General features: G+C 42.7%; 1 protein-coding gene across 2 annotated transcripts in view; it reads right to left on the bottom strand.

Annotated features, from left to right (window-relative positions):
- Positions 1-22,684: 22,684 nt before the first annotated feature.
- The window catches only part of ANKRD33B (ankyrin repeat domain 33B), a 175,091-nt gene continuing 173,339 nt past the window's right edge, over positions 22,685-24,436 (bottom strand). For both annotated transcript variants that reach the window (XM_072411973.1, XM_072411972.1), the window contains one exon: positions 22,685-23,723. In XM_072411973.1, coding sequence (XP_072268074.1) covers positions 22,900-23,723 — 824 coding nt within the window. In that variant the 3' untranslated portion in view covers positions 22,685-22,899. The remainder of the gene's footprint in view (positions 23,724-24,436) is intronic.

Here is a 24,436-nt window from a genome sequence, read left to right as displayed (position 1 = left end):
GCCTTTATACCCAGTTAAATTCTATGCTTCTAAAAAAGCATCCAGGTCTTTCTTAAAGCAATCTTTAGTAGCTGGTGAAACTACTTCCTGAGGGAGCCTATTCCACATTTTCACAAACCTTACAGTGAAGAATCCCTTTCTTATCTGGAGCCTAAACTTCTTTTCCTCCAGACGCAAAGAGTGCCCCCTTGTTCTTTGTAATGACCTCAAAGTAAATGACTGGGAAGAAAGTTCTCTATATGCACCATTTATATTTTTATACAGGGTGATCAAATCTCCCATTAAACATCTCTTCTCAAGGGAGATTAGTTTTAGTTCAGCTAATCTCTCCTAATAGCTGAGCTCATTTTTTCCATTTCTTTTATGAGTTTAGTTGCCCTTCTCTGCATTCTCTCCAATTCCAAAATGTCCTTTTTGTAAACTGGTCCCCCAAAACTGGACTGAATATTCCAGATGTGGCCTGACACAATGCTTTGTACATGGGCAGGAATATGTTTTGATCTCTGCAGTCTATTCCTCTTTTGATACAAGAAATTAATTTGCTAGCTTTTGATATTGCAGCTTGGCATTGCATGCTTTTATTAAGTCCATGATCTACCAAAACCCCGAGATCCTTTTCCATTTACAGTCATTAATCATTAATCACTACTCTCTGGATACTGTCTTTAAGCAAGTTACCTATCCAATTACAGATTGGCTTTTCTAAGCCTAAATAAACTAACTTAAATATTAACCATCAGTAGAGTACTGTCTCAAATGCTTTGGCAAAGTCCAAGTACACTATATCTAGTGCTACTCCACTGTGTATCTGTTTACTTACTTCTTTAAAAAAGAGAGTTTTGTTTGTATGACAACTTCGGTCTTTTCTAAATCCATGCTGGCTATCACCTATAATATTATTTTCTAGCAGAAACTCCTCCATGTGGTTCCTTATCAAACTCTATAGGACCTTCCAACTATGGACATTAAATTTACCGGTCTGTAATTACTTTGTAATGACTTTGCTCTGTTTTTGAAGGAACCACATTGGCCTTATGCCAATCCATTGGTACCATGCCAGTGATTAAAGAGTCTCTAAAAATTAGAAACAATGGCTTTGAAAAAACTGAGCTCAGCTCTTTGAGGACACATGGATGTAATCCATCAGGTCCTGGTGCTTTGTCTACCTTTTTTTTGCCCAACGTTTCTCTATCATTTACATTTTGAGCCATTGTAGCTCATTTAAGGCAGTGACATTGCTATTAGCAATTTGGACTTCAGCTCAGCCATTTTCTTTTGTTTACACAGAGCTAAGAAAAAGTGTTTAGTAAATCTGCCTTTTCTTTATCCCCAGTTACCAACCCAAAAACATCCTTTAAGAGCCTACATGCTCTGATATGATCCTTTTGCTATTAACCCCCCTAGTGTTTTTTAATTCTGTCCGTACTTTTGTGCAAAAAGTGATACAATTTTTTTTGCATAGAAATTTGTTGTTTATTATTGTGGGTCTATAATTCTTAGAAATAACTCCCAGGTATGATCATTATATTTATTTATTATATTATAATCAAACATTATATTATAATAAATAATTATAAATAATAATTATAAAAAATAATGAAATAGACCACAACAATCATTGTAATTTGAAAATTTTATCAAACATTTTTCACTGAAATTTGTCCAAACAAGGGTGCAATATTATTAATAAATAATAGTTTAAATTAAATGTAGATTTTGGGGGGAAAAAAAAAATACATGTCTAGTAGACATCCGGGGTATAATAAATTTTGAAGCAGGGTGCTGCACAAAGTCCAACATCACATCAGGATAGTAGAACCTGGTTTCCTTGCGGATCTTCCTTTCACTGTTATCAGTCTTTGAGCAGCAAACAATGCACACAGCTTGTAGGTGCTTCCTTTCTCCGGGTTGGTGGGATGTATTCTGTGAAGTGACGACCAGTCAAGGGTTTCGGGTTGACAACAGCAACAGCACGACATCCAGGTCTATTCACAGCCATTGATGGTGTTTGGTGGTTCTTGACTATGGATTGGGAAACTTTCCAAATGAAGTCAGAAGGATTCACAGGCCTGACACTCTTATTTTTGTACAGAATGTAGGCATTCCATAAGCACTGCTCAACAAGATGCCTGAAAATCTTCTTGTAGTACTTCCTTTGTTGTTTCCTCATCGCTGGGTAGAATGTCATTGCTTGCTCAGCTCTGTCAACACCTCCCATGGTGTTGTTGTAGTCATTCACCACTTGTGGCTTCATCACTTCTTTCCCACTGTGTGTACCATAACTGTGGAGGGACTATGGACTGTACTCATCAGCCACACATCTTTTTTGTCATGCCATCTCAGGGCCATCATTTTTGCCTTTTTGCCAGGCAACCATTTCTCCTGTCTTCAGCTTCCCTTTTGCAAACGGTGATGGCAGGTTGTGCTGGTTAGCCCCAACGGTTCCATACACATCTGTTTTGTGTTGCACAAAAACTCATAAAGTTCAGGATAGGTGTAGAAGTTGTCAGTTGTGACGCAATAGCCTTGATTTAGCAATGGCTCTATGAATGAGAGAACAGAAGATGTTGCCATTCCATAGTTGCTGTATCTGGGGTTGAATTTTGTCCCTATTCCAGTGTATATGACTGAATTCCAGATGTAGCCAGTTGAGGATTTGCACAGCATGTAGGTTTTCACGCCAAATCATGCTCTTTGACGCAATGTACTGCACCCAGCTGAGTCTCCCCTTGTAAGCCATTAGACTTTCATCTATGCTGATGTCTCTTTCTGGCACATAGGTCTGCTAGAAATTTTTTAAAATCATCTGAGAAACTTCCCAAATTTTTTTTAGTTTTGGTGCGGGATGGGTAGTCTCATCAAACTCTTCGTTGTTGGTAAAGTGTAAATACTTCACGATCAGGGTAAATCTGTACTCTGGCATGACTGTGCCAATGAATGGAGTGGCAAGTATTTTATTCTTAGACCAGTACCACTTCTGCAGGGGTTTGCCCACCACTCCCTGAAGTATTACTAAGCCCAAAAACAGCAAAATGTCATCTTTGGTCACTGGTTCCCACTTTCTGCCTCTTGCAAACCTCGGGTGTAGAGCTCCTAATTGTTGAGCAACGTACCTGTTTGTCTTCGCAACTATTTTTTTGATAACCTCATTGGTCAAACAATTTCAGGTATGCCAGGGGGTCGTGGTGTTCAGCCTCAATTTTCACACCAGGTGCGCCAGTAAATAGGAATCCTGGGGGCTCTGCCTGGTCCGCATCAATGTCAATTGAGCACCATGTGTACACAGAACTGACCTCAGGTTCAGATTCTTCACTCATGTCACTTTCCCTGTCTGATGACAAATTTTGCTGGATTCCACAAGTGACTCCAAATCGCTGTCACTGCTTTCATGTTGTTCAAAAATAGCGCTTGCGCTGGCGAGATGCCATGGATGTGGTCAAGTCTCCAGTAAGCAGTCAGGAACATTCAAGGTCAAAGACAAAGTGATCAAATGATACATTCAGGAAGTGATGAAATAAGCCATCAAAAGTTCAACAAGAGTCAGATCAAGGTCCGGGATAATAATGGGCAAAATGGAACTGTGCAATGATGTTTTATATGCTAAAATGTTCTTGTACATTTATTTTTTGTTATGTTTTGTGTTTCACTGTAAAAACCATTCAAAAGCAGATTACATTGTCGTACCGACGATTCAGGCATCACCCGAAGAAGTGATGCAAAAGCTGGCCAGCGATCGCTCAGGGGGGCGCTGAATTGCAGGGTGCAAGTAAGAGGGTATTTTTGGTTACCCCGAGTGTGACTCGGGATTACCGCTTTTTGCAAGTAAATTCCACCCCGAGTCACACTCGGGATTACTGCTAGGGTGGTTAATATATTTAAAAAAAATTGTGAGGTTTGCCTTACTTTCCCTTGCAATCTGTCTTTCTTTTTGAAATTTTGCACATTTTATCTTACCTTTTTACATCTTTTGTTATATTCTTTATAGTTTTCAAATGATGAAGTTATCCTTCATTTTTATATTTTTGGATGCCCTTTTCTTATTCTTTATGGCTTTTTTAACATTTGCTGTTAAACATCCCCATTTCTGTTCTGTGTTCTTTGAGGACAATAATCTGTCCCAGTCTCCCATGAAAAATTTGCTGTCATAAAATTAAATGTTTTTATTTTTCCTGTTTTTGCTTCCTGTTTACAGCTTACATTAAATGAAATCATAATATGGTCACTGTGTTGGGTTAGCACAATTTATTTAATATCAATTATGTCTCACCAACAAAAATGCTTTACCAGTATATACTGGTATATGTAAACCGTATATGAGGTCATCCTAAAGGAATGCAGCATATCCTTCAACTGGTTTCCTTATAAGGTAAAATACTGGTTTAAGGGATGATCATTGGTCAGTACTGGTCAAACAGTGGCCATTGTCTTAATTCCTGAGTAGTTAAAAACATACCTAATTAACTAGTCTTGACCAGAACTAACTGGATGCAACATGTTTTTTGATCATCTGCCAAGCCATTATTTGGAAGACTCCTTGGATGAATGCAACTCACTTTCGCAGCTAAGTATTTTTGTTATATCTAAGTCTTTGTAACTGCATTGTTTTATCTCTCTGTCTTTATTATTAAATAGTATAATCTTTCAAGTCTTTGTGTTATCTCTCCTTGTACACTTCAAATTGAACCCATCAATATTTGCATAAACTGTCACAAATTATATCCGTGACATAACACTTGGTACCAGGAGACTAGAGATAGTGATGATAAGATTGATAGTAGGAGAATTTTGATTGTGTTTGTGCTGATTTATTATTTTGGTTTTTGTATTGTAAGTCATAGTGCAATCAGAATAAAATGCAGAAGTTGTTTAGGGGTAAAAAAAAGTTGCAAGATGATCAGAGTACGAGTCCACTCCCAAGTTTGGTGTCCACATCTGGACAGTGGAACCCAATTGCTCACGAGTGTAATAAATTTGTTGCACCGATCCGATTGGCAGATCCCTGCCAGTCGGTGAGAGAATTAGATCTGTCTCGGTATGACAAAAAAGAGCAGAAGGCCGCTGCACAGGTGGGATGGCTGTGTTTTCAGGCGCTCCAAGCTGAGACAGAGAAAAGAGAGATATTGGAATCTGAACTGCAGGTGCTTACAGAGCATTTATCTCTATTGAGAATGTGTTTGCGTGATACTGATACGCCGAGAGAAGACGTTGTTTCACAGTTTTCAAAGTATGTAGTTAATGCTGTGAAGAGAAAACAGTGTCGTAAGAAACAACCTCTTACAAGAGAAGGGGCTAAGTTGCATGTTAGAGCATTGATTTCAAGAGGAAAATGGGAGGAGGTTGAACATTGGTCAGGGTCTTCTGAGTCCGATGAAGAAATTGGGATTGAAGAGACAGAGGAATTTGTGAGACCAATAGTGACAACTAGACAGAGACGTGAAGTGAGGGAGAGATTTGGTGGAATGACTGGAACTAATGGCGATACAGACATGAGACCACCACAAGGACCGTCTGCAAAACAGAATATGATAGAGGAGACTCGTTCATATACTGCAGGGGAGCTCACTGAGCAAGGACAGAAATATAGACAGAAACCTGGAGAAGGAATTTTGACATGGTTATTGCGAATTTGGGATCAGGGTGGAGACGGTGTGATGCTGACTAATACTGAAGCAATTGGACTGGGAAGTGTATCATTTGACCCCAGAGTCCGTCTTCAAATGCACAGGGCACACAATACTGATCGCCCCTTTAGTTTGTTGCATTTGATTAGAGACTCTGTGGCTCAAGTATATGAGACCCCAACAGAACTGATGGATGTATCTTTTTGGCATACATTGGGGGAGGGGATTCAGAGAGTACGAGAGGCTGGGTGTATTACAGGATTGGTTAGGAATCCCCTTCCTATAGGTATCTACCACCTGGGTGGGGCCAGACATGTCCTGATTTACTCCTTTGATGAGACAGAAAATCCTTAAGTCAGCGCCACAACATTTTCCCCCTGCACTATTCACAGTATTAAGTGCTTTGGATGGAGGGCAAGGGAATGTGCATGAAGCAGCAGCATTATTGTGTCAGTTAGAGGAGATTGAAAAAGGACTGGACCAGGACATAAGCAAAGACCAATACAAAAAACAGAAAAGAGAGATTTCATAAAGAGGTTTAAAATGACCAGAAAACAGTTTCTTGATCTGCTTAACAGTAGTGTTCCCAAAGCAGACATTGATGGGATCCCTACTACTGATCTGTTCAAGCGCTGGAGACAACTGAAGGATAGAAGGAAGTTACAGCCATCCAGACTCAAGAAGGTGTTGTCTAGTAATGTAGAAAAAATAACCCCTCCTACACCTACACCTCCCCTGAAAAGAAACAACCCATATGGGGAGGCACAAACAGCTTTATATGATTATGTTACAACACATACACCCTCCAAGAGAGAAAAAAGGTGGGGGGTACCACAGTCTATATATCATTGACTAAAGGATAACTCCTCTGATTCTCCACTGATTAGAATCTGAAGTTTGGGAACAGACGCTACATGAGTGACAGTTGAAGGTTTGGAAAACAGAATTCATGGGCTTCTAAGGTTCACTGCAGACTACAAATAGGCAATGGTCCTGTCTTTAATGCCAACATATTTGCATCTGAATTGCCAAACAACATAACAGAAATGGATATCTTACAGGACCAGACTATCCATACAATGACAGGGATGTATGTGTTTGGTACTTCAGTCGGTTGTTTCTCTGTGTTTGCAGTCAAACTCATTGTGAGGGGTCATGCTAAATGGACATCAGTGTAAATTCTACCCCTGAAGCACCCAGTTTATTTAAAGCAATATTGGGGTACATAATAAAATTACAGAGACTATCCAGGTCCTGTTGGAAGCTGGGGCGTTCAGACCATCAGTCAGTCCTTTTATTGCTCCTGTTTTTCCAGTAAATAAACTTGATGGATACTACAAGATGACCACTGACTATCAAGAGTTTAAAAAAAATGGTCTATCTATTGGCTGCTGCTGATTTGGATATGGTGACACATATAGATACTGTTGCTCAGACAGTGGGGGAGTGGCATATGGTACTTGATTTATTAAAGGTTTTCTTTCCAAAGACCATTGATGGAGAGTCTCAGGATCAATTTGTGTTTACCTGGGATGGAAGACAACATGCCACAATTGGATTATTACACGGTTACCTACACAGCCCAATGATTTGTCATTGATTGGTTGCTAAAGATCTAGAAAAGCTTCCACCGATTTCTTATCTGGAACAGCTCTAGATGAAGTACCAAACAACAACCAGTGGTAATACGGACAGAGTTAAGTTAAAGTGGTGGTATTTCTGCTCGGGAATCAACCATTTTGAATCAACAGATAGCGGGATTGGTAACTGCACCTGTTGAACTGGAAGTACCTGTGATTATGATTGATGGGAAACTTTGCAAAAAGGCTTTGGATTGGGAGCATTTGACAGCTGATGAATAAATAATTGTGTGATACACCAATGGTTGAGCTATGGACAAATTTGGACTACTACTGCTTTTCAACCCTCCACAGAGACAATGTTTTATCATGTTGGGAGGGTGGGTTTAGCTAATATGCTGAATTACATGCAGTGGACATGAAGATCGAAGATGCCGCAAGTTCATCTGGACGTAATAAAAGTTATAATGGCCTGCTCAAACAAAAAAAGAGCTGTCCCCCACAAATACATAGCTAGATTGGGTTTGGGTTGTGTCACAAGCCTCATTTTTGTTAAATCAGAGGGTGGGGAGTAGTACACCATTCCTTCACATGTTCAGGTCAGGGACAACAAAGTATTTTCTGAATTAGTTTTTATTGTTAAAAAGTGAACTCAGTTACAGGACAAGATAGACATTTTTGGGGTCCATTGTGGGAGAAAAACTGAGTTTGTATAAACTGGACTACTGTATTCAATCAGGCATACATAAAAAAAGATAATGTGACTATGACGCATTGCCTGACTGATATGACAGTGACTTGACCCACAACATTTTTCAATAATGTTATGTGATTATTTGCATGGATATGGATAATATCCAGTATAGCAGCTAAAGGAAGGGAAAGTAAGAAGAAAGATGAAGCATTTGCCAGTAAAAGCTAATACTAATGTAAAACTCAGAGATGTTGATGTTAACCTTGTTTATTTTCCTTCCCACAGACTAGTTCCAATCTCGGTGGCTCTAATTGGTTTCACTATGACCTGGAGTGGATTCTGATTATCAACATCTTTTACAGGACACTCTTGAAAATAAATATTTGTATATGCATCACCGTTATACCCAGCTGATGAATAAGACAGACTGTTGGATATGTACTCATAGTCCATTGTCAGCTAGAACTATGCCATCTATTGCCATTCTAATACCACCGGAGGTACTTTTACACAGGACATTTTGTTTATGGGAACCTGACTTTGGGAACGTTATATTATACAAAAACAGAAATCAAATATACTCCGATGAAAGAAAAGAGTGAGTGAAATCTAAAATGGCCAAATTGCTAATCCTGGTTAAATCCTGTCATTTGATTCTTAAGGGTTGGGATTAAGAGTGAAGCTATATTACATGTTTTATGGTATATAGTAATTGGTATGCTAATTATTTATGTGTTGGTTTGTTTTTCTGTTTTATAACTAAGTGTACTGATTCAACACTGAAAGTTTTGCCTTTGCGTACTGTTGGTATTTCATTATGATGTTGGTGAGCCAGGGAGTGGAGTATTGGGTTAGCACAATTTATTTTATATCAATTATGTCTCACCAACAATAATGCTTTACCAGTATATACTGGTATATGTAAACCCTATATGAGGTCATCCTAAAGGAATGCAGCATATCCTTTAACTGGTATCCCTATAAGGTAAAATACTGGTTTAAGGGATGATCATTGGTCAGTAGTGGTCAAACAGTGGCCATTGTCTTAGTTCCTGAGTAGTTAAAAACACAGTGCCATACCTAATTAACTAGTCTTGACCAGAACTAACTGTATGCAACATGTTTTTTGATCATCTGCCAGGCCATTAATTTGGAAGACTCCTTGGATAAATGCAACTCACTTCCGCAGCTAAGTTTTTTGTTATATCTAAGTCTTTGTAACTGCATTGTTTTATCTATCTGTCTTTATTATTAAATAGTATAATCTTTCAAGTCTTTGTGTTATCTCTCTTTGTACACTTCAAATTGAACCCATCAATATTTGCATAAACTGTCACAAATTATATCTGTGACATAACACACTGCTACCCAGATTCTCCTTTATATGAACATTGGTTATAAACTCTGGATTGTTGGAAAAAACTAGGTCTAGCAGAATTCATTTTTTAGTTGAGGCTTCTATAAACTGTACCATAAAATTATCCTAAATTCCTAAATTTCATCACCTTTGCTGTACCTGTAGTGCCATTACTCCAGCCAATGTCATGGTAAATAAAATCTCCCATTATTAAAACATTGTCATCTTTTGTCATTTTTTATATGTGCTCGTGGTTGATTCTTCTTTTCTTCCTTAGCACTCTGGGGCTAAGACTACAATAATTAACTGTGTATTATGCATCACAATATTTACCTCCACCCATAATGTCTCAACCTCCTCACTTGCTCCATCAACACTTTCTTCTTTCACATTCACTTTCAGATCACCTTTCACATATAGACAGACCCCACCACCTTTTAGTTTGACTCTGTCTTTAGAGAGAGTATAATCAGGAATTTTGACAGCCCAGTCATGCGAAGAACAAAGCTAGGATTCAGCAATATTACATAAGTCATGATGCTCTTCATTCATTAAGGCTTCCAACTCCCCTATTTTGTTTGCCAGAGTTCTAGCATTGGTGAACAGGTTCTTTAAACCATTGCTGCATTTACCAGCACTGTTTGCCAAATCATTTTGTTTTTTAGTATAACTAGTACTGCGCAATCCAATGTTGGTTTGTAACATGGGAAACTTCTTATATTTATCCATAACCCTTCCCTCAACTATCCACAATCCACCTTCCACTAATGACTGACCCCTTTCTGAGCTTTTTGCCACCTTATTTACCTGTCCCACCCCCATCTGTCCTAGTTTAAATATCCCTCCACCATTTCCCTAAATCTTTCCCCCAGCAACGCAGACCCTTTTCCATTTAGGTTCAAATCATCTCTACACGAGAACTTAGCCGTCTAAACTTCCTTTTCGATGCCTTTTCTTTGTTGGGCATGGCATAGGCAATATTCCAGAAAATATAACTTTCGAGGTCCTGTCCTTCAACTTGAAACCTAGTTTTTTAAACTGACTTTTAAGTATCCTCCATCTTCCATATATCCTGTCATTGATTGAAACATGGACCAAGACAGCTGGGCTATGCCCAGCCCCTCCCAGTAATTTGTCCACTAGGCCCACCACACGCCGAACCCTGGCACCAGGGAGACAGTAAACCATTCAGTTAAACGAATCCAAGCAACAAACTATTCTTTTAGTCTTCATGATCATAGAATCCCCTATGACAAACAATTGTCTACACCTTCTTGCATTGCCTTCCCCACCTACTGAATGGGCTTCTCTGTCAGCTGTTGGGGGTAGCAGTAACATAGGGTTGCCACCACTGGGTCTGCCACCTACACATCTTCACAATGCTTTACAAATTTTTTAGGGTGCTCAAACACAGGGCTGGCCTTCCTTTTCTGGAAGCCCCTACCACTCCCTCTAACTACAGTAATCCAGCTCTCTACATGTTCATCCTGATTAACCTAGCCACCCTCCATATCTATGCTATTACCTACTTGCTCAGTGAGCAGGAGACCCCTGTCAATGTGATCCAGTGATTTCAGTGTTGCAATGTGCTTCTCCAGATCTCCAATGTGAGATTCTAGAAGGGCAACTTGTTCACATCTGTCAAACAGTATTCACCTAGGAGCTATTGCTCCATGTGTGCATACATATGGCAGACTGCACTGAACAAATCTTCCACCTTGCTGCCACTCACTTTCCCTAGCAGGTTAGCAGGTAATGATTTAATAGTGGCTTCTATCTCAGCCGCAGTTATCGTACTTTTAAGCTGTTCAATAATATCCTCTTGTAATAGTGGGAGGGAGCACTTTGCAAGGTAATAATCTTTGCAATTTTGAAGCCTCAACCCCCCCCCCCCTCCCGTGCTTTATGAACCTTTGGGTATAAGTCTGAGTAATAATGCCCAAATATCTGGACCATCACTTCAAGGTCACATTGAAGGGACCCAGTGTGATCCCTTATAGCCTGTGAAACCGCCGAGGCCACACCCTCCCAAAGTTTATGGGCAAGTTATGTGTCTGGTTTGTTCCCCTTATTATACAACCTATGTCGCAAATATACCATGGCCCTTTCAATTTGGTCTTGGTCTTATTCTTTAAGTTTGCTTTGAAGTTCTACGATCTTGCGTAGGGAGGAGACCGAGGGGGAAACCTGCATAATATTTTCCAAATCCCTCAAGGAGGAGGTAAGCCGGTCCCTCAGGGCCTCCTTGTCCCTCTTATGTCTAGTGGATTCTTTGATATAATTACCTTGTAAAACCGCTTAATGTGCTTCCTATAGTGTGGATACCTGAAATACTGTGCCAACGTTATCCGCAAAATACCTCTGCAGGTCAAGTTGAATAGCCTGCTTCGTAGGTTCATATTTCATAAGGTAATTATTCAAGCTCCAGTGGCATTTGCGGACGGGACAGTTGCCCAGGCTCATTATACTGGGAATTGGGGCATGATCTGACTATGAAATCACGCCAACCTCAGATGCTGTGTTAGCTTTAAAGGCTGGTAGATAGGAGTGGAAGGTGTATGATCTCTCCCCAGGGAGATTGGCCCGCCCGACATCATATAGGCCTTTACTATGTATTAGCTTTCTAAAGCGTGCTGGAAGGCGGGCGGTAGGCAGAGGACATGAGGATGGATCCGCCGAGTTCTTTTGCAGAGTATGGGGGGGATTAAAACCTACCAGGATGGCATAGGTCAGGAAAAGGCCAGTTGGGTGAGGACCGAATCCAAGAACGATAATGGAAAGTTATTAAATACATGGACATTGCACAGTGTAATCTCCACTGCTGCCAACTTGCCTTGGAGTATAATAAATTTACCATCCCTGTCAATGACCAAACCTATGTAGAACAAGTTTAACTCTTTCACATTTAAGGAAAGTGGTGAGGGTGAGGACCTGGGTGGAGTCATGGCCCACATCCCTCCAACAGGTAAACAAAAATATAACCAGTTACTCACCTAAACCTGCACACCAGGAGGCACACTTTATCAAAAACATAATAAAGTTTCAAGCATTTGAAGATCCCTGAGCGCAATTTAGTAAAGCAAATCAAGCACAATAAACTACATTTGCATAGCAATTACTGCAGCATAAGCAGTAAATAGAATGGTAAAATATACTCGAATTTGAATCCCAACCATCACCATTGCTAAACCTTTAAGCATTGCTCAACATGGTTACCTACTATACTGTATGTAACAGGATACAATATAGTATGTGTACAATCCCATTCCTTGGAGAGTGCCACAGGGGACCGCTGTAAAATTAATTCGATGAGGGGCTAAAGTGAATTTGGTGCCTCCTCCCTTCCACTAGTTGCCAATCCAGGGAGGATCGACTGAATATGGGAAGAGGGTCCCATCCAGGGAGGATCGACTGAATATGGGAAGAGGGTCCCATCCAGGAATTTTAAGGCATAAAATACCGGGGTCTGTACAGAACTTAGGTAAGTCCTCCGGTTGTGAAAGTGTAGCCGAAACACCATCTTTATATGCTGTAAGGCTAAACGGGTATACCCCAGTGGTATGGTATCGTGTTATCTTGAAGTATGGTAAGTATGGGTTTGAGGGTGCATCACTATTGTAGAGTGATCCATGACAAAGCTGGCAAAAGTTGGATTTAAGCACCTTCAAATTCCACTGATCTCACGTTGTGGGCAGTACGATTGATATTCTCTTTTAATACAGGATCGTGAATCGAACAAATCACATCCCTGGGTCTGGACTGCTTAAAAGACCCAGTGAATGACTGGCCCAATATGTTGTTAAATAATATTTGGAGTACTAGTGGTATATCCGCAGCTTAAGTAGCTTCTAACTATTATTACGGAGACCCCTATTGTCAAGATCCTCCAGATGTTGCTTATAGTCTCGCAATACCACAGCCTGTGCGGTCATATGCTCCTAAAGTTACTAATCATTAGAGATGAGCGAATTTCTCAAAAATTTGATTCGGCCGGTTCGCCGAATTCTCTGAAAAGATGTGCTTCGATCTGAATTTATTTGCTGCGAATCGTGTTAAAAAATGTCTATTTCCGGCCTGCGGAGAGCCTTGATAGTGGTGTAGAACACTGTGCCTTGCAGTAACATTCATAGGGAGTCTGCTGTGGTAGTGAAAATACACTGTGAGTCAGTATGACATGCAGATGACAGGCGTCGCTATTAGAATCACTGCACACTTCACTTATTTGGGAAGTCACGGGGCCAAAACTGACCAAATAACTTAAGTATGAACTCAGCCTTACAGGTCCATGTTAGCGTCAAGAAGAAGCGCACTCCTTTTACAACCTTGTCAGCTGATTCCACAAAGATGCCTACAGAACCTGTTCTATTAACCGCTTATACAAGTAGAGCCCCCCGACAGAGTGGAGAGGGTGTCAGCAATCAGTTTGTGTTGTCGTCACTGAATTTTTTGCCCTTCCTCTGATCCATCAGAACAATAACCCACAAAAAATGGATCCTGTCTGTGGAGCATTTGCATCTGCCTTCACCCGGTCAGCATTTGCTCAATAATCCATCAGTATTGCTAATGCAATACTGATGGAGTGGATCAGGACAGGAGTGGATCAAAAACAGAGATGACACGTGAATTGAATATTTGCATGTCTTCTGTGTTTTGTACCCACTCCTGCTTTTGGCTACCAAATCACAAGCCAATTCTGATGGTACCATAGAGGCCTTACAGCTGCTACACAGACAGGATTCCTTATGTATCTCTTTTTTTCTTCCTTCTGACAGATCAGAAGAAGGGTCAAAAAAAGTGATGTCATCCAGGCCAAAAAGGCAAAATAGTGGCCCAGTCATGGAGTAGGGAGGGTGGGAGAACAGCCTAAGAAGTCCACAGAGTGGCCCAATGACAGTGGTGAGGTAAAAGCAGCATGAGGAAACCACAGAGTGGCCCAATGACAGAGTCTGGAGGTGGCGGCACCATCAGGAGGCTTTAGAATGGCACAATGACAGTGTGGAGGTGGCAGTAGCATCAGGAGGCCACAGAGTGGCACAATGACAGATTCTGGAGTTGGCGACAGCATCAGGAGGCCACAGAGTGACACAATTACAGAGTCTGGAGGTGGCGGCAGCATTAGTAGGCCACAGAGTGGCACAATGACAGAGTCTGGAGGTGGCGGCAGCAATCAGTAGGCCACAGAGTGGCACAAGGACATAGTATGGAGGTGGTGGCAGCATCAGTAGGCCACAGATTGGCACAATGACAGAGTCTGGAGGTGGCGGCAGCATCAATAGGCCACAGAGTGGCACAAGGACATAGTGTGGAGGTGGTGGCAGCATCAGTAGGCCACAGATTGGCACAATGACAGAGTCTGGAGGTGGCGGCAGCATCAGTAGGCCACAGAGTGGCACAATGACAGTCTGGAGGTGGCGGCAGCATCAGTAGGCCACAGAGTGGCACAAGGACATAGTGTGGAGGTGGCGTCAGCAGCAGCATCAGGCGGAGAGCACAGAGTGGCACAATGACAGAGTCTGGAGTTGGCGACAGCATCAGTAGGCCACAGAGGGGCACAATGACAGAGTCTGGAGTTCACGACAGCATCAGGAGGCCACAGACTGGCACAATGACAGAGTTTGGAGGTGGCGGCAGCATCAGGAGGCCACAGAGTGGCACAATGACAGAGACTGGAGGTGGCGGCAGCATCAGGAAGCACAGAGTGGCACATCAGGAGCATCAGCATCAGGAGGTCACAGAGTTGCACAGTGACAGAGTCTGGAGGTGGTGGCAGCATTAGTAGGCCACAGAGTGGCACAATGACGGAGTCTGGAGGTGGCGGCAGCATCAGTAGGCCACAGAGTGGCACAATGANCCTTGTCAGCTGATTCCACAAAGATGCCTACAGAACCTGTTCTATTAACCGCTTATACAAGTAGAGCCCCCCGACAGAGTGGAGAGGGTGTCAGCAATCAGTTTGTGTTGTCGTCACTGAATTTTTTGCCCTTCCTCTGATCCATCAGAACAATAACCCACAAAAAATGGATCCTGTCTGTGGAGCATTTGCATCTGCCTTCACCCGGTCAGCATTTGCTCAATAATCCATCAGTATTGCTAATGCAATACTGATGGAGTGGATCAGGACAGGAGTGGATCAAAAACAGAGATGACACGTGAATTGAATATTTGCATGTCTTCTGTGTTTTGTACCCACTCCTGCTTTTGGCTACCAAATCACAAGCCAATTCTGATGGTACCATAGAGGCCTTACAGCTGCTACACAGACAGGATTCCTTATGTATCTCTTTTTTTCTTCCTTCTGACAGATCAGAAGAAGGGTCAAAAAAAGTGATGTCATCCAGGCCAAAAAGGCAAAATAGTGGCCCAGTCATGGAGTAGGGAGGGTGGGAGAACAGCCTAAGAAGTCCACAGAGTGGCCCAATGACAGTGGTGAGGTAAAAGCAGCATGAGGAAACCACAGAGTGGCCCAATGACAGAGTCTGGAGGTGGCGGCACCATCAGGAGGCTTTAGAATGGCACAATGACAGTGTGGAGGTGGCAGTAGCATCAGGAGGCCACAGAGTGGCACAATGACAGATTCTGGAGTTGGCGACAGCATCAGGAGGCCACAGAGTGACACAATTACAGAGTCTGGAGGTGGCGGCAGCATTAGTAGGCCACAGAGTGGCACAATGACAGAGTCTGGAGGTGGCGGCAGCAATCAGTAGGCCACAGAGTGGCACAAGGACATAGTATGGAGGTGGTGGCAGCATCAGTAGGCCACAGATTGGCACAATGACAGAGTCTGGAGGTGGCGGCAGCATCAATAGGCCACAGAGTGGCACAAGGACATAGTGTGGAGGTGGTGGCAGCATCAGTAGGCCACAGATTGGCACAATGACAGAGTCTGGAGGTGGCGGCAGCATCAGTAGGCCACAGAGTGGCACAAGGACATAGTGTGGAGGTGGCAGCAGCATCAGTACGCCACAGAGTGGCACAAGGACATAGTGTGGAGGTGGCGTCAGCAGCAGCATCAGGCGGAGAGCACAGAGTAGCACAATGACAGAGTCTGGAGTTGGCGACAGCATCAGGAGGCCACAGAGTGGCACAATGACAGAGTTTGGAGGTGGTGGCAGCATCAGTAGGCCACAGAGTGGCACAAGGACATAGTGTGGAGGTGGCGTCAGCAGCAGCATCATGCGGAGAGCACAGAGTGGCACAATGACAGAGTCGGGAGTTGGCGACAGTATCAGGAGGCCACAGTGTGGCACAATGACAGAGTCTGGAGGTGGGGGCAGCATCAGTAGGCCACAGGTGGCACAATGACAGAGTCTGGAGTTGGTGACAGCATCAGGAGGCCACAGAATGGCACAATGACAGAGTTTGTTGGTGGAGCCAGCATCGGGAGGCCACAGAGTGGCACAAGGACATAGTTTGGAGGTGGTGGCAGCATCAGTAGACCACAGAGCTGCAAGATGACATAGTGTGGAGATAGCAGCAGCAGCATCAGGAGACCACAGAGCGGCACAAGGACATAGTGTGGAGGTGGCGGCAGCATCAGTAGGCCACAAAGTGGCACAATGATAGAGTCTGGAGGTGGCGGCATCATCAGTAGGCAACAGAGTGGCAAGTTGCTATAATGTGGAGATGGTAGCAGCAGCATCAGAAGACCACAGAGCGGCAAGGTGACATAGTGTGGAGATGGCAGCAAGCAGCATCAAGAGACCACAGAGTGGCACGGTGATATAGTGTGGAGATGGCTGCAGCAGCATCAGGAGACCACAAAGTGACCCAGTGACAGACTGGGGTGGTGGGTAGCAATACTAGTACCCGCTGACAGAAGTGAAAGAAGGAGCACTTTTCATCTGATGTGTGGCATTAGGCGGGTGGCAGCATCAGAGTAGTAGCTCAGGCAGATAGACAGAAAAAAACGGTCTCTTTTGTCAAGGTTTGGTTCATGGATCATCCAATCAGATGCATCAGGCATTGGTGGGTGGAAATCCTGGCTGATCCACGTCTGATTCATCTTGACAAAGGTCAGTCTCTCCACATTTTGGGTGGACTGGCGAGTTCTTCATGGGGTAACTATGGCCCCCGCCGCACTAAACACCCGCTCTGATGCCACACTACTAGCCGGGCAGGACAGCTTTTCAAGGGCAAACTCGGCCAGTTGCGGCCACAAATCCAGTTTGGCTGCCCAGTAGTCCAGCGGATCTTTAATGACGGCTGGCAGGGTGCACTCCAAGTATGCCACGATGTGCTGGTTCAGGTTCTGCTCTATGTCTAGCTGCTGGTTAGTAGTTTCTTCACTATGCTGGTATAGAAAGCTGCTCATCAGCGACTCTAGACTCAGGTTGCTGCTGATGGAGCTGGTACTGCTCCTGCCACCCCACCCCTCCACAGCAGCCATGGCAGTGGAATGTGAGTGCAGAGGGCCCCCCCGGTCAGACCTGCAGAAGGATGGACAATGGCGCAGATAGGCAGCGACCAACTGACTACATGGGATGTCTCTGTAGTAGTTTAGTTTGTTCTCCCTCTCAGTGGGTGTAAAAAAGGCCCCCATTTTGGACCGGTAGCGAGGCTCCAACAAGGTGGAAAGCCAGAAGTCATCCCTCTGCGGAATGGTGACAATTCGGCTGTCACTGCGCAAGCAAGTGAGCATGCAGCGGGCCATTTCTGCAAGCGAGTCGAAGGGACTCCCTACTTCCATCTCCACTGCATACTGCCATGGTGTGTCTGGGTCCTCTGCCTCGTCCTCCTCATCTCCCTCTGTCTCCTCTGGCTGCTCCTACTCCTCCTCTCCTGTCACCTAAGTAGAAAAACCACCCATTTCGCTATACATTGCCTTTGATCCAATGTCCTCCTCCTCCTCCAGTTCAGCCCCCACAGGGCTCATGTGGCCGTGAGCTCTAGGAGCCACGTCTCCAGTCCCCTGACCAGCCAGATTTACCAGCATCTGTTCCAGGACATGAAGTAGTGGAATGACGTTGTTCATCCCGTAGTCCTGGTGACTGACAAATAACGTGGCCTCCTCAAAGGGCTTGAGCAAACGGCAGGTGTCACGCATGAGCTGCCACTGGCTGACAACAAAGTTACACATGGGAGTACTCCTATCTGATTGGATCATCAAGAATTCTTTGTGCACATCAAGTGCTTTGCGGTGTACGAGTGGCTGAAGTGCATGCAAAGTTTCCTGGACATTTTTATGATGTCTTGCAGATGGGTGGAAGACTTCAGGAACCGCTTGACAACCAGATTGAACAGGTGTGCCATGCAGGGTGCATGGCTCAGACTTCCTTGACGCAGCACAGACACAATGTTCTTCCCGTTGTTGGTCACCATGGTTCCGATTTTGAGTTGTCGCGGAGAAAGCCATGATTCGATCTCTTGATGAATCACACGGAGCAATTCCTCCCCTGTGTGACTTCATTCCCCCAGGCAAACCAGGTGCAGAACAGCTTGACACCGCCGTGCCCTGCACATGTGGTATGCTGTAGGGGCACTGTGAATTGTCCCTGCAGTTGGAGGCTGAGGACAAGGTGGAGAATGAGGAGCCAGAGGCGGACGTTGTCGCAGGACCAGCGGCGTGAGAACATGGAGGTGGAAGCGGTGTCACCTGGCCAAGTTGCTGGTGTGGCCGTGCAAGAATCACATTCACCCAGTGGGCCGTAAAGGACATGTATTGTCCCTGACCGTAGTTACAGCTCCACATGTACACTTTGGCAGACACCGACAGGCTCAAGGACTGGCCCACCTTCTGTTCTACATATTTGTGCAGGGCTGGTACTGCCTTTTTTGCAAAGAAATGACGGCTTGGGACTTTCCACCTCGGCTCGGCACAAGCCATCGGTTCTCTGAAAGGTGCAGAGTCCACCACTTGGAAAGGGAGGGACTGCAGCACCAGCAACTTGGACAGGAGCACATTCAGCTTCTGCACCGTTGGATGAGTGCAGGCATACTGTTGTCTCCTGGCAATCGCTTCAGTGATCGATTGCTGACGGAATGACTGACAAGGAGTCGGAGGAGCAGGAGCATCTGGACCAGCAGAAGATGGAAATGACATACAGCTCCCTTCGGCTGAGGTGGTGGAGCCTTGACTGCCTGAAAGCCCGGTGCGTGGCACTGGGTGATGTAGAGGTTGCTGCGGCAGGCTGGACCACCACATCAGAGCTACGGTTCTCCCAGGCCACTTTATGGTGACGCTGCAAACGTTGATGCAGGGCCATGGTGCCAACATTGGCACCCTGGCCACGCTTCACCTTCTGCCCACAAATTTTACATATGACCATGTTAACCTCCTCCGGTGGCTTAACAAAAAACTGCCACACCGCCGAGTAGGTGATTTTCCCCCCAACACTCTGCACTGACTGACTGCTACCACCGCTGCCTCCGTGAACCCCTGCACCACTACTTCCCGGGCAGGTAGGCTGCTGCGAAGCAGGTGCTCTACCCTGGGCATGTTTGGCTCCTGACCTCCCACTGCTGCCACCCTGCTGACTATCAGCCATGCTACCACCTTGCTGGCTCAGCCCCTGCCTCACGGGCAAGCTGCCACCCTCTTCTCCTGATGATGATGAAGCCCCTAGTTCACCCGTCTCCCAAGTGCGATCGGCTTCATCATCATCGAGTAGTGTATGCACGTCATTGATGTCCTCCTCAACGGTCTCTGGGTCAGGAGCCTGACCACTCGCAACACCACCTCCCACGCCACTCTCCTCATCACTACTTGCCAGTCTACTGGAGAAAGCGGCGGATGTCTCCTCCAGATCTTGGCTGGGCAGTAGCTGCTGACTGTCCTCTACTAGCTCGTCCTCGCTGTATAGTGGAGCTGAGCCCACAGTATACAATACTTCTGTGGCTGAGAGAACAGCAAAGGAAAGAGGCAAGTTGTGGACAGGTGAGGGCACAGGGTCTGCTCCCAGGCCATGCCAACTAAGGGTTGTGTCTGACGAACCCAACAACTTTTGGCTGGGGGTGTCTGATGTCACTTGGGATGAAATGGATGACCGAGTTAACCAATCTAGAATCGCTGGGTTGCTGGTCAAGACACGACCCCTGGATGACACCGGGAGCTCAGGCCTCTCGCTGCGACTCCTGCTGACATGCCCCCTTACTCTGCTGCGACCTCTGCCTGCGCCAGAAACATTTAGGCCTCTGCCACTCCTCTGTGCATGGCCTGCCACTTCTCTGTCTGACATACTTTTACTTGAACTAAATAAATTTAAAGCAAATTCAAACACACCTAAAAGCGACAAATATATTTTTATTTTTGTACAGAAATAGGCTAATAAACGCTTTTAGCACCAAAAACTGCAACAGGGAACTGCGTATATATATATTTTTTTGTACTCAAATACGTCACTAAATGCTTTCACCATAATATATAATAATAATATTATAGATATAGATATATGGAGAGTATGGCCTGGCACATTAATACATCTTTAGCCTTTTTTTGTGCTTGGTATACCAGTAACTGGAAGTCCAACAATTATCTTTACCTCCCAAACAGTAAGTGAGTAAATAGATCCTATTGTTTCTATATGTCATGTGTGAATCAACAAATATCCTATACATTTAACCCTTTAATTCATACAATTATCATCATATATATTTTTTGTATCTAGTAATTAGGATATTGATTCACTGACTGCCTGTTCATCTCTCACCATCCAATATAACCACACTATCAGTGATAGATTAGATTGCGTTAGACAATGTAAGTTTCTTTGTCTTCAGTGCAGTTTATTAATATGTGCTTTTTGCTATTTACTGTTACATGATATTTTTTATTACCTCTAATAGTTGCTATAAACATCCTAAGTCCAGACGATTTTCCATGTCTTCTAACAAAACGAACTGACATTACTTTTGAAGGTCAGTTGTGTATGAATTTTAATGCAATTACATAGATAAAGCACCACCTAGTGGATTTGTGTGAATATAGTCTCTCAAACCCTTTCTCTCTAACTTATAGTTTGATTGGCTAATGACATCTTGATACAATATTTGAAACTCCTCAGTTCTGCAAAGTTTGAGCTAATTGTGAGTACAATTATACCCTGGGTTTATACCCACTAATGAATAATCTTGGACATGTGACAGTTGAACAACCAATATAACTTCAATTACCTATATCCTAGACTCTAGATAGCTGATTCAAACAACCTTTTTTTGGGCTGTTTCCTCTACATATTACAGCCAGACCTCATGGTGAGTCATTTTATTCACCAAATTTTCAAATTACCTAATCAACTTCTATACCGATACTTACTATTAATTTGTATTTCAGAAATTAATGCAGGTTGAACATTAGGGATGCACAGCCGTTCCCTTTTATATCTGTACAGCATTACTCTAAGTGTAGGTAGATGTCCTCCTGTCAGCGTCTATGCATGATTTGCTATTGATTATATGTAGATGCAGTATTGTGATTTTGATTTATTTTTATGTTTGGATATATTATTGTCTTTAATAGTCCCCTGAGGAAGCCAAAAGGCGAAACAGGTTGGGACCCAACTGGACTTTACTTCATAACTTTAGTAGCATTAACTTGTCTAGATTAGAGATCAAAAACCACCCTGAATTCTTGGGATACAGTAGGGTGGTTTTGACTGTACACATGATGTATTGTTTGTAAAATATAATTTTTGTATTTTCACTTACATTCCTGTATATAATTTCCTTGAGCTAGGGAACAATAGTGAACTTTATGACTAAATTTTTTTTTGCCACAACAAACATATCCTGGCTTGTTTCTCTTCTCTATTATATTTGGAATGATGTTACCATCAGGGTATGTGGCTTTTCCTTGATTAGCAAAAATTGATCAGCATTCTCTTCTCTCTGCTCTAATCTCATTAACTTTTGCCAATGAGGGATACCAACTTCTGATGCCAAGGATGTTTTTACTTTCTTGGCAACAAAATGTTCTATCTATTCTTTTGTGTGGAAAAAAATAATTAAAAATGGCACTTTCCTTGTTTAGAGAAAGATTTCATGTTTGCTACAAAAATCCTTGGGGTATACATACCTACATGACTGTAAAGTTTTTGTCAAGGGAGAAATGAGTAGGTTGTCTTTGATGGCCTTCTGAAAATGGTAGTTGCCCAGTTGTTTTTAAACCATAGATTTAGTAGTAATCCAGAAGCACTTAGACGTACAAGTCAGAACTTTTCATCTGCATATATGTTATTTATCTGTGAAATAGTAAAATCTTTGGAGTAGTATGCATGTAAAAAATGACCCGTTAGTGCTGATAAAATTTTTTATATAACCAGCACTTAACTGTGCTTTTACAACTGCGCTAATATGGTTACACTCACCTCTCATTAAAAGGTTTCCTATGTTTAATTCTCATGATGCAGAAGTTGATTTATTGGTTGAACAAAAAACAGTTTTATAGCTAAGCCATTGCATTTGGTTATAGGACATGCAGTAATAAACACAATGGCACTTCACTTCAAGTAATGCTTTATATTTTTGTAATGTAACACTGACAGATAACGTTCTTGCTTTACAGCTCTATGTATAAGTACCCGATTTATTTTGTTTTTAACATGCATAAAAAGTGCTTGCTTTTGTCAATAAAATGCATTTGTAAAATTGTTCAATTATAGGTGTAAAATATTTTGATTTGCTACTAACAATTTTAACTATTAAATTCTTTGTCTAGCATTTGTTCTTTTTTTTTTTAGCCTCTTCACGTTTTCGAAGTGCATCTTCCTCCACTTTCTTTCTCTCTTCCTTTATCTCTTTATACCGCCATTTTGGAATCTGTAAGTAATTGTTGTCATTAACACTACTCCGTCTTCTTATTTTTTCAGGGTGGTAGGTAGGTGCAGGTGCTTTATTGATGCGAACTTTTGGAATTATGTAACCTGGTCTTACACTGCTTCTTCTTAATAAGTTTAGAGGTAAAAGGCTTGTTCTCCTGTTGGTAAAGTCAGCTTCTTGAGATACATTTACTTGAAGACTAGATCTCCTTTCCTTTTTTTGGGGAACTTTAATAACCTGAGAGTTTTTGAAACATTTTTCATATGATTTTGTTTGTTTTTTGTCTGAAGCTTTTATGTCTTCTGCTCTCTGTTTTCTGAGAATCTCTTGTACAGAATATCTTTGTTTCCCAATACAGGGTGGGCTGCCTGGACATACTGTTCTGCAACCAACAGCAACAAATGGGCTGCTAATGCCAGTGGTAATTTTAACCATGTAATCAAGAACTCCATCTTCTTCAGGGTCACTAAAATATTTAAAAGTGAATGCTGATTTAATACATTCTGAGATTATCTGTGCACATGATTTGGGTTCTGCTGCTTTGGCAAGCAGCTCTTTCATTTTAGGCCATTCCATTTTAAACTGGTCACTGAATTGTTCTGCCAGTGGTCTCTCCAGCAGTTTTTGCATGAGGTTGGCCGTGTCATATCTTCCTGTAAACCTTGCCCATTCTCTAGATGTAAAGCCTCGATTTGGATCAACTGCATGAATATCAGCACCTAAAAAACAAATATGATAAGCGATTAAGTAATGTATTGTTTATCATATTGTCTTGTCCAAAGGGATTAGTTAATTTTAAAGTTAGAAAAACTAATATTCTTTGGAGGAAAACTGTACTGAACTGAGAAACATTAAAGGGCTGCTACTGCTAATCTTCTAAGAAGACTGATTTCTTTCTATTTCTACATATGCCAGTCAGTACCTCAAAGTATTGAAGCAGGATAGTCAGGAGCAATTAATTACACTGGGGAACTAATTTTTTGTTGAGTTAGATCTTACACTTGTTTTGTACTAATTTTGGGGTGGTGAATTCGGAAATGACCCCAGTTTTTTGCTATCACATCCATTTTTTACGATACAGGGTACCCTCTATTTTTGTCAAAAAACATATTTTACATACAATGAAAAAATATTGAAATATTAACTTGAATGGACTGTTTATTTAAATTTCTTTTGTTCATACAAACGATTTGTTACTCCGACATTTTTTTTACAGTAAAACATTTAAAAATGAATTGGGTAAGTGGTTGAGGTAAAGATTTACGCTTATAGCTTTTCCTGGAGTGTTCAGTGTTAGGACAATCCCGCCGGATGCTCCAAGAATAGTGAGCCATCAAATGTACATCCCATCTACCCTGATACCGTCCTTCCATGACCTTAAAATCTTGATGGAATCGTTTACCTTGCTCATCACTGACTGCACAAAGGTTGT

The sequence above is a fragment of the Pyxicephalus adspersus genome, chromosome 5 (genome assembly GCF_032062135.1).
Source record: "Pyxicephalus adspersus chromosome 5, UCB_Pads_2.0, whole genome shotgun sequence".
In the NCBI taxonomy this organism is placed as follows: Eukaryota; Metazoa; Chordata; class Amphibia; order Anura; family Pyxicephalidae; genus Pyxicephalus; species Pyxicephalus adspersus.
The sequence above is the reverse complement of the archived record's forward strand: the minus strand, read 5'-3'. Positions and strand labels throughout refer to the sequence as shown.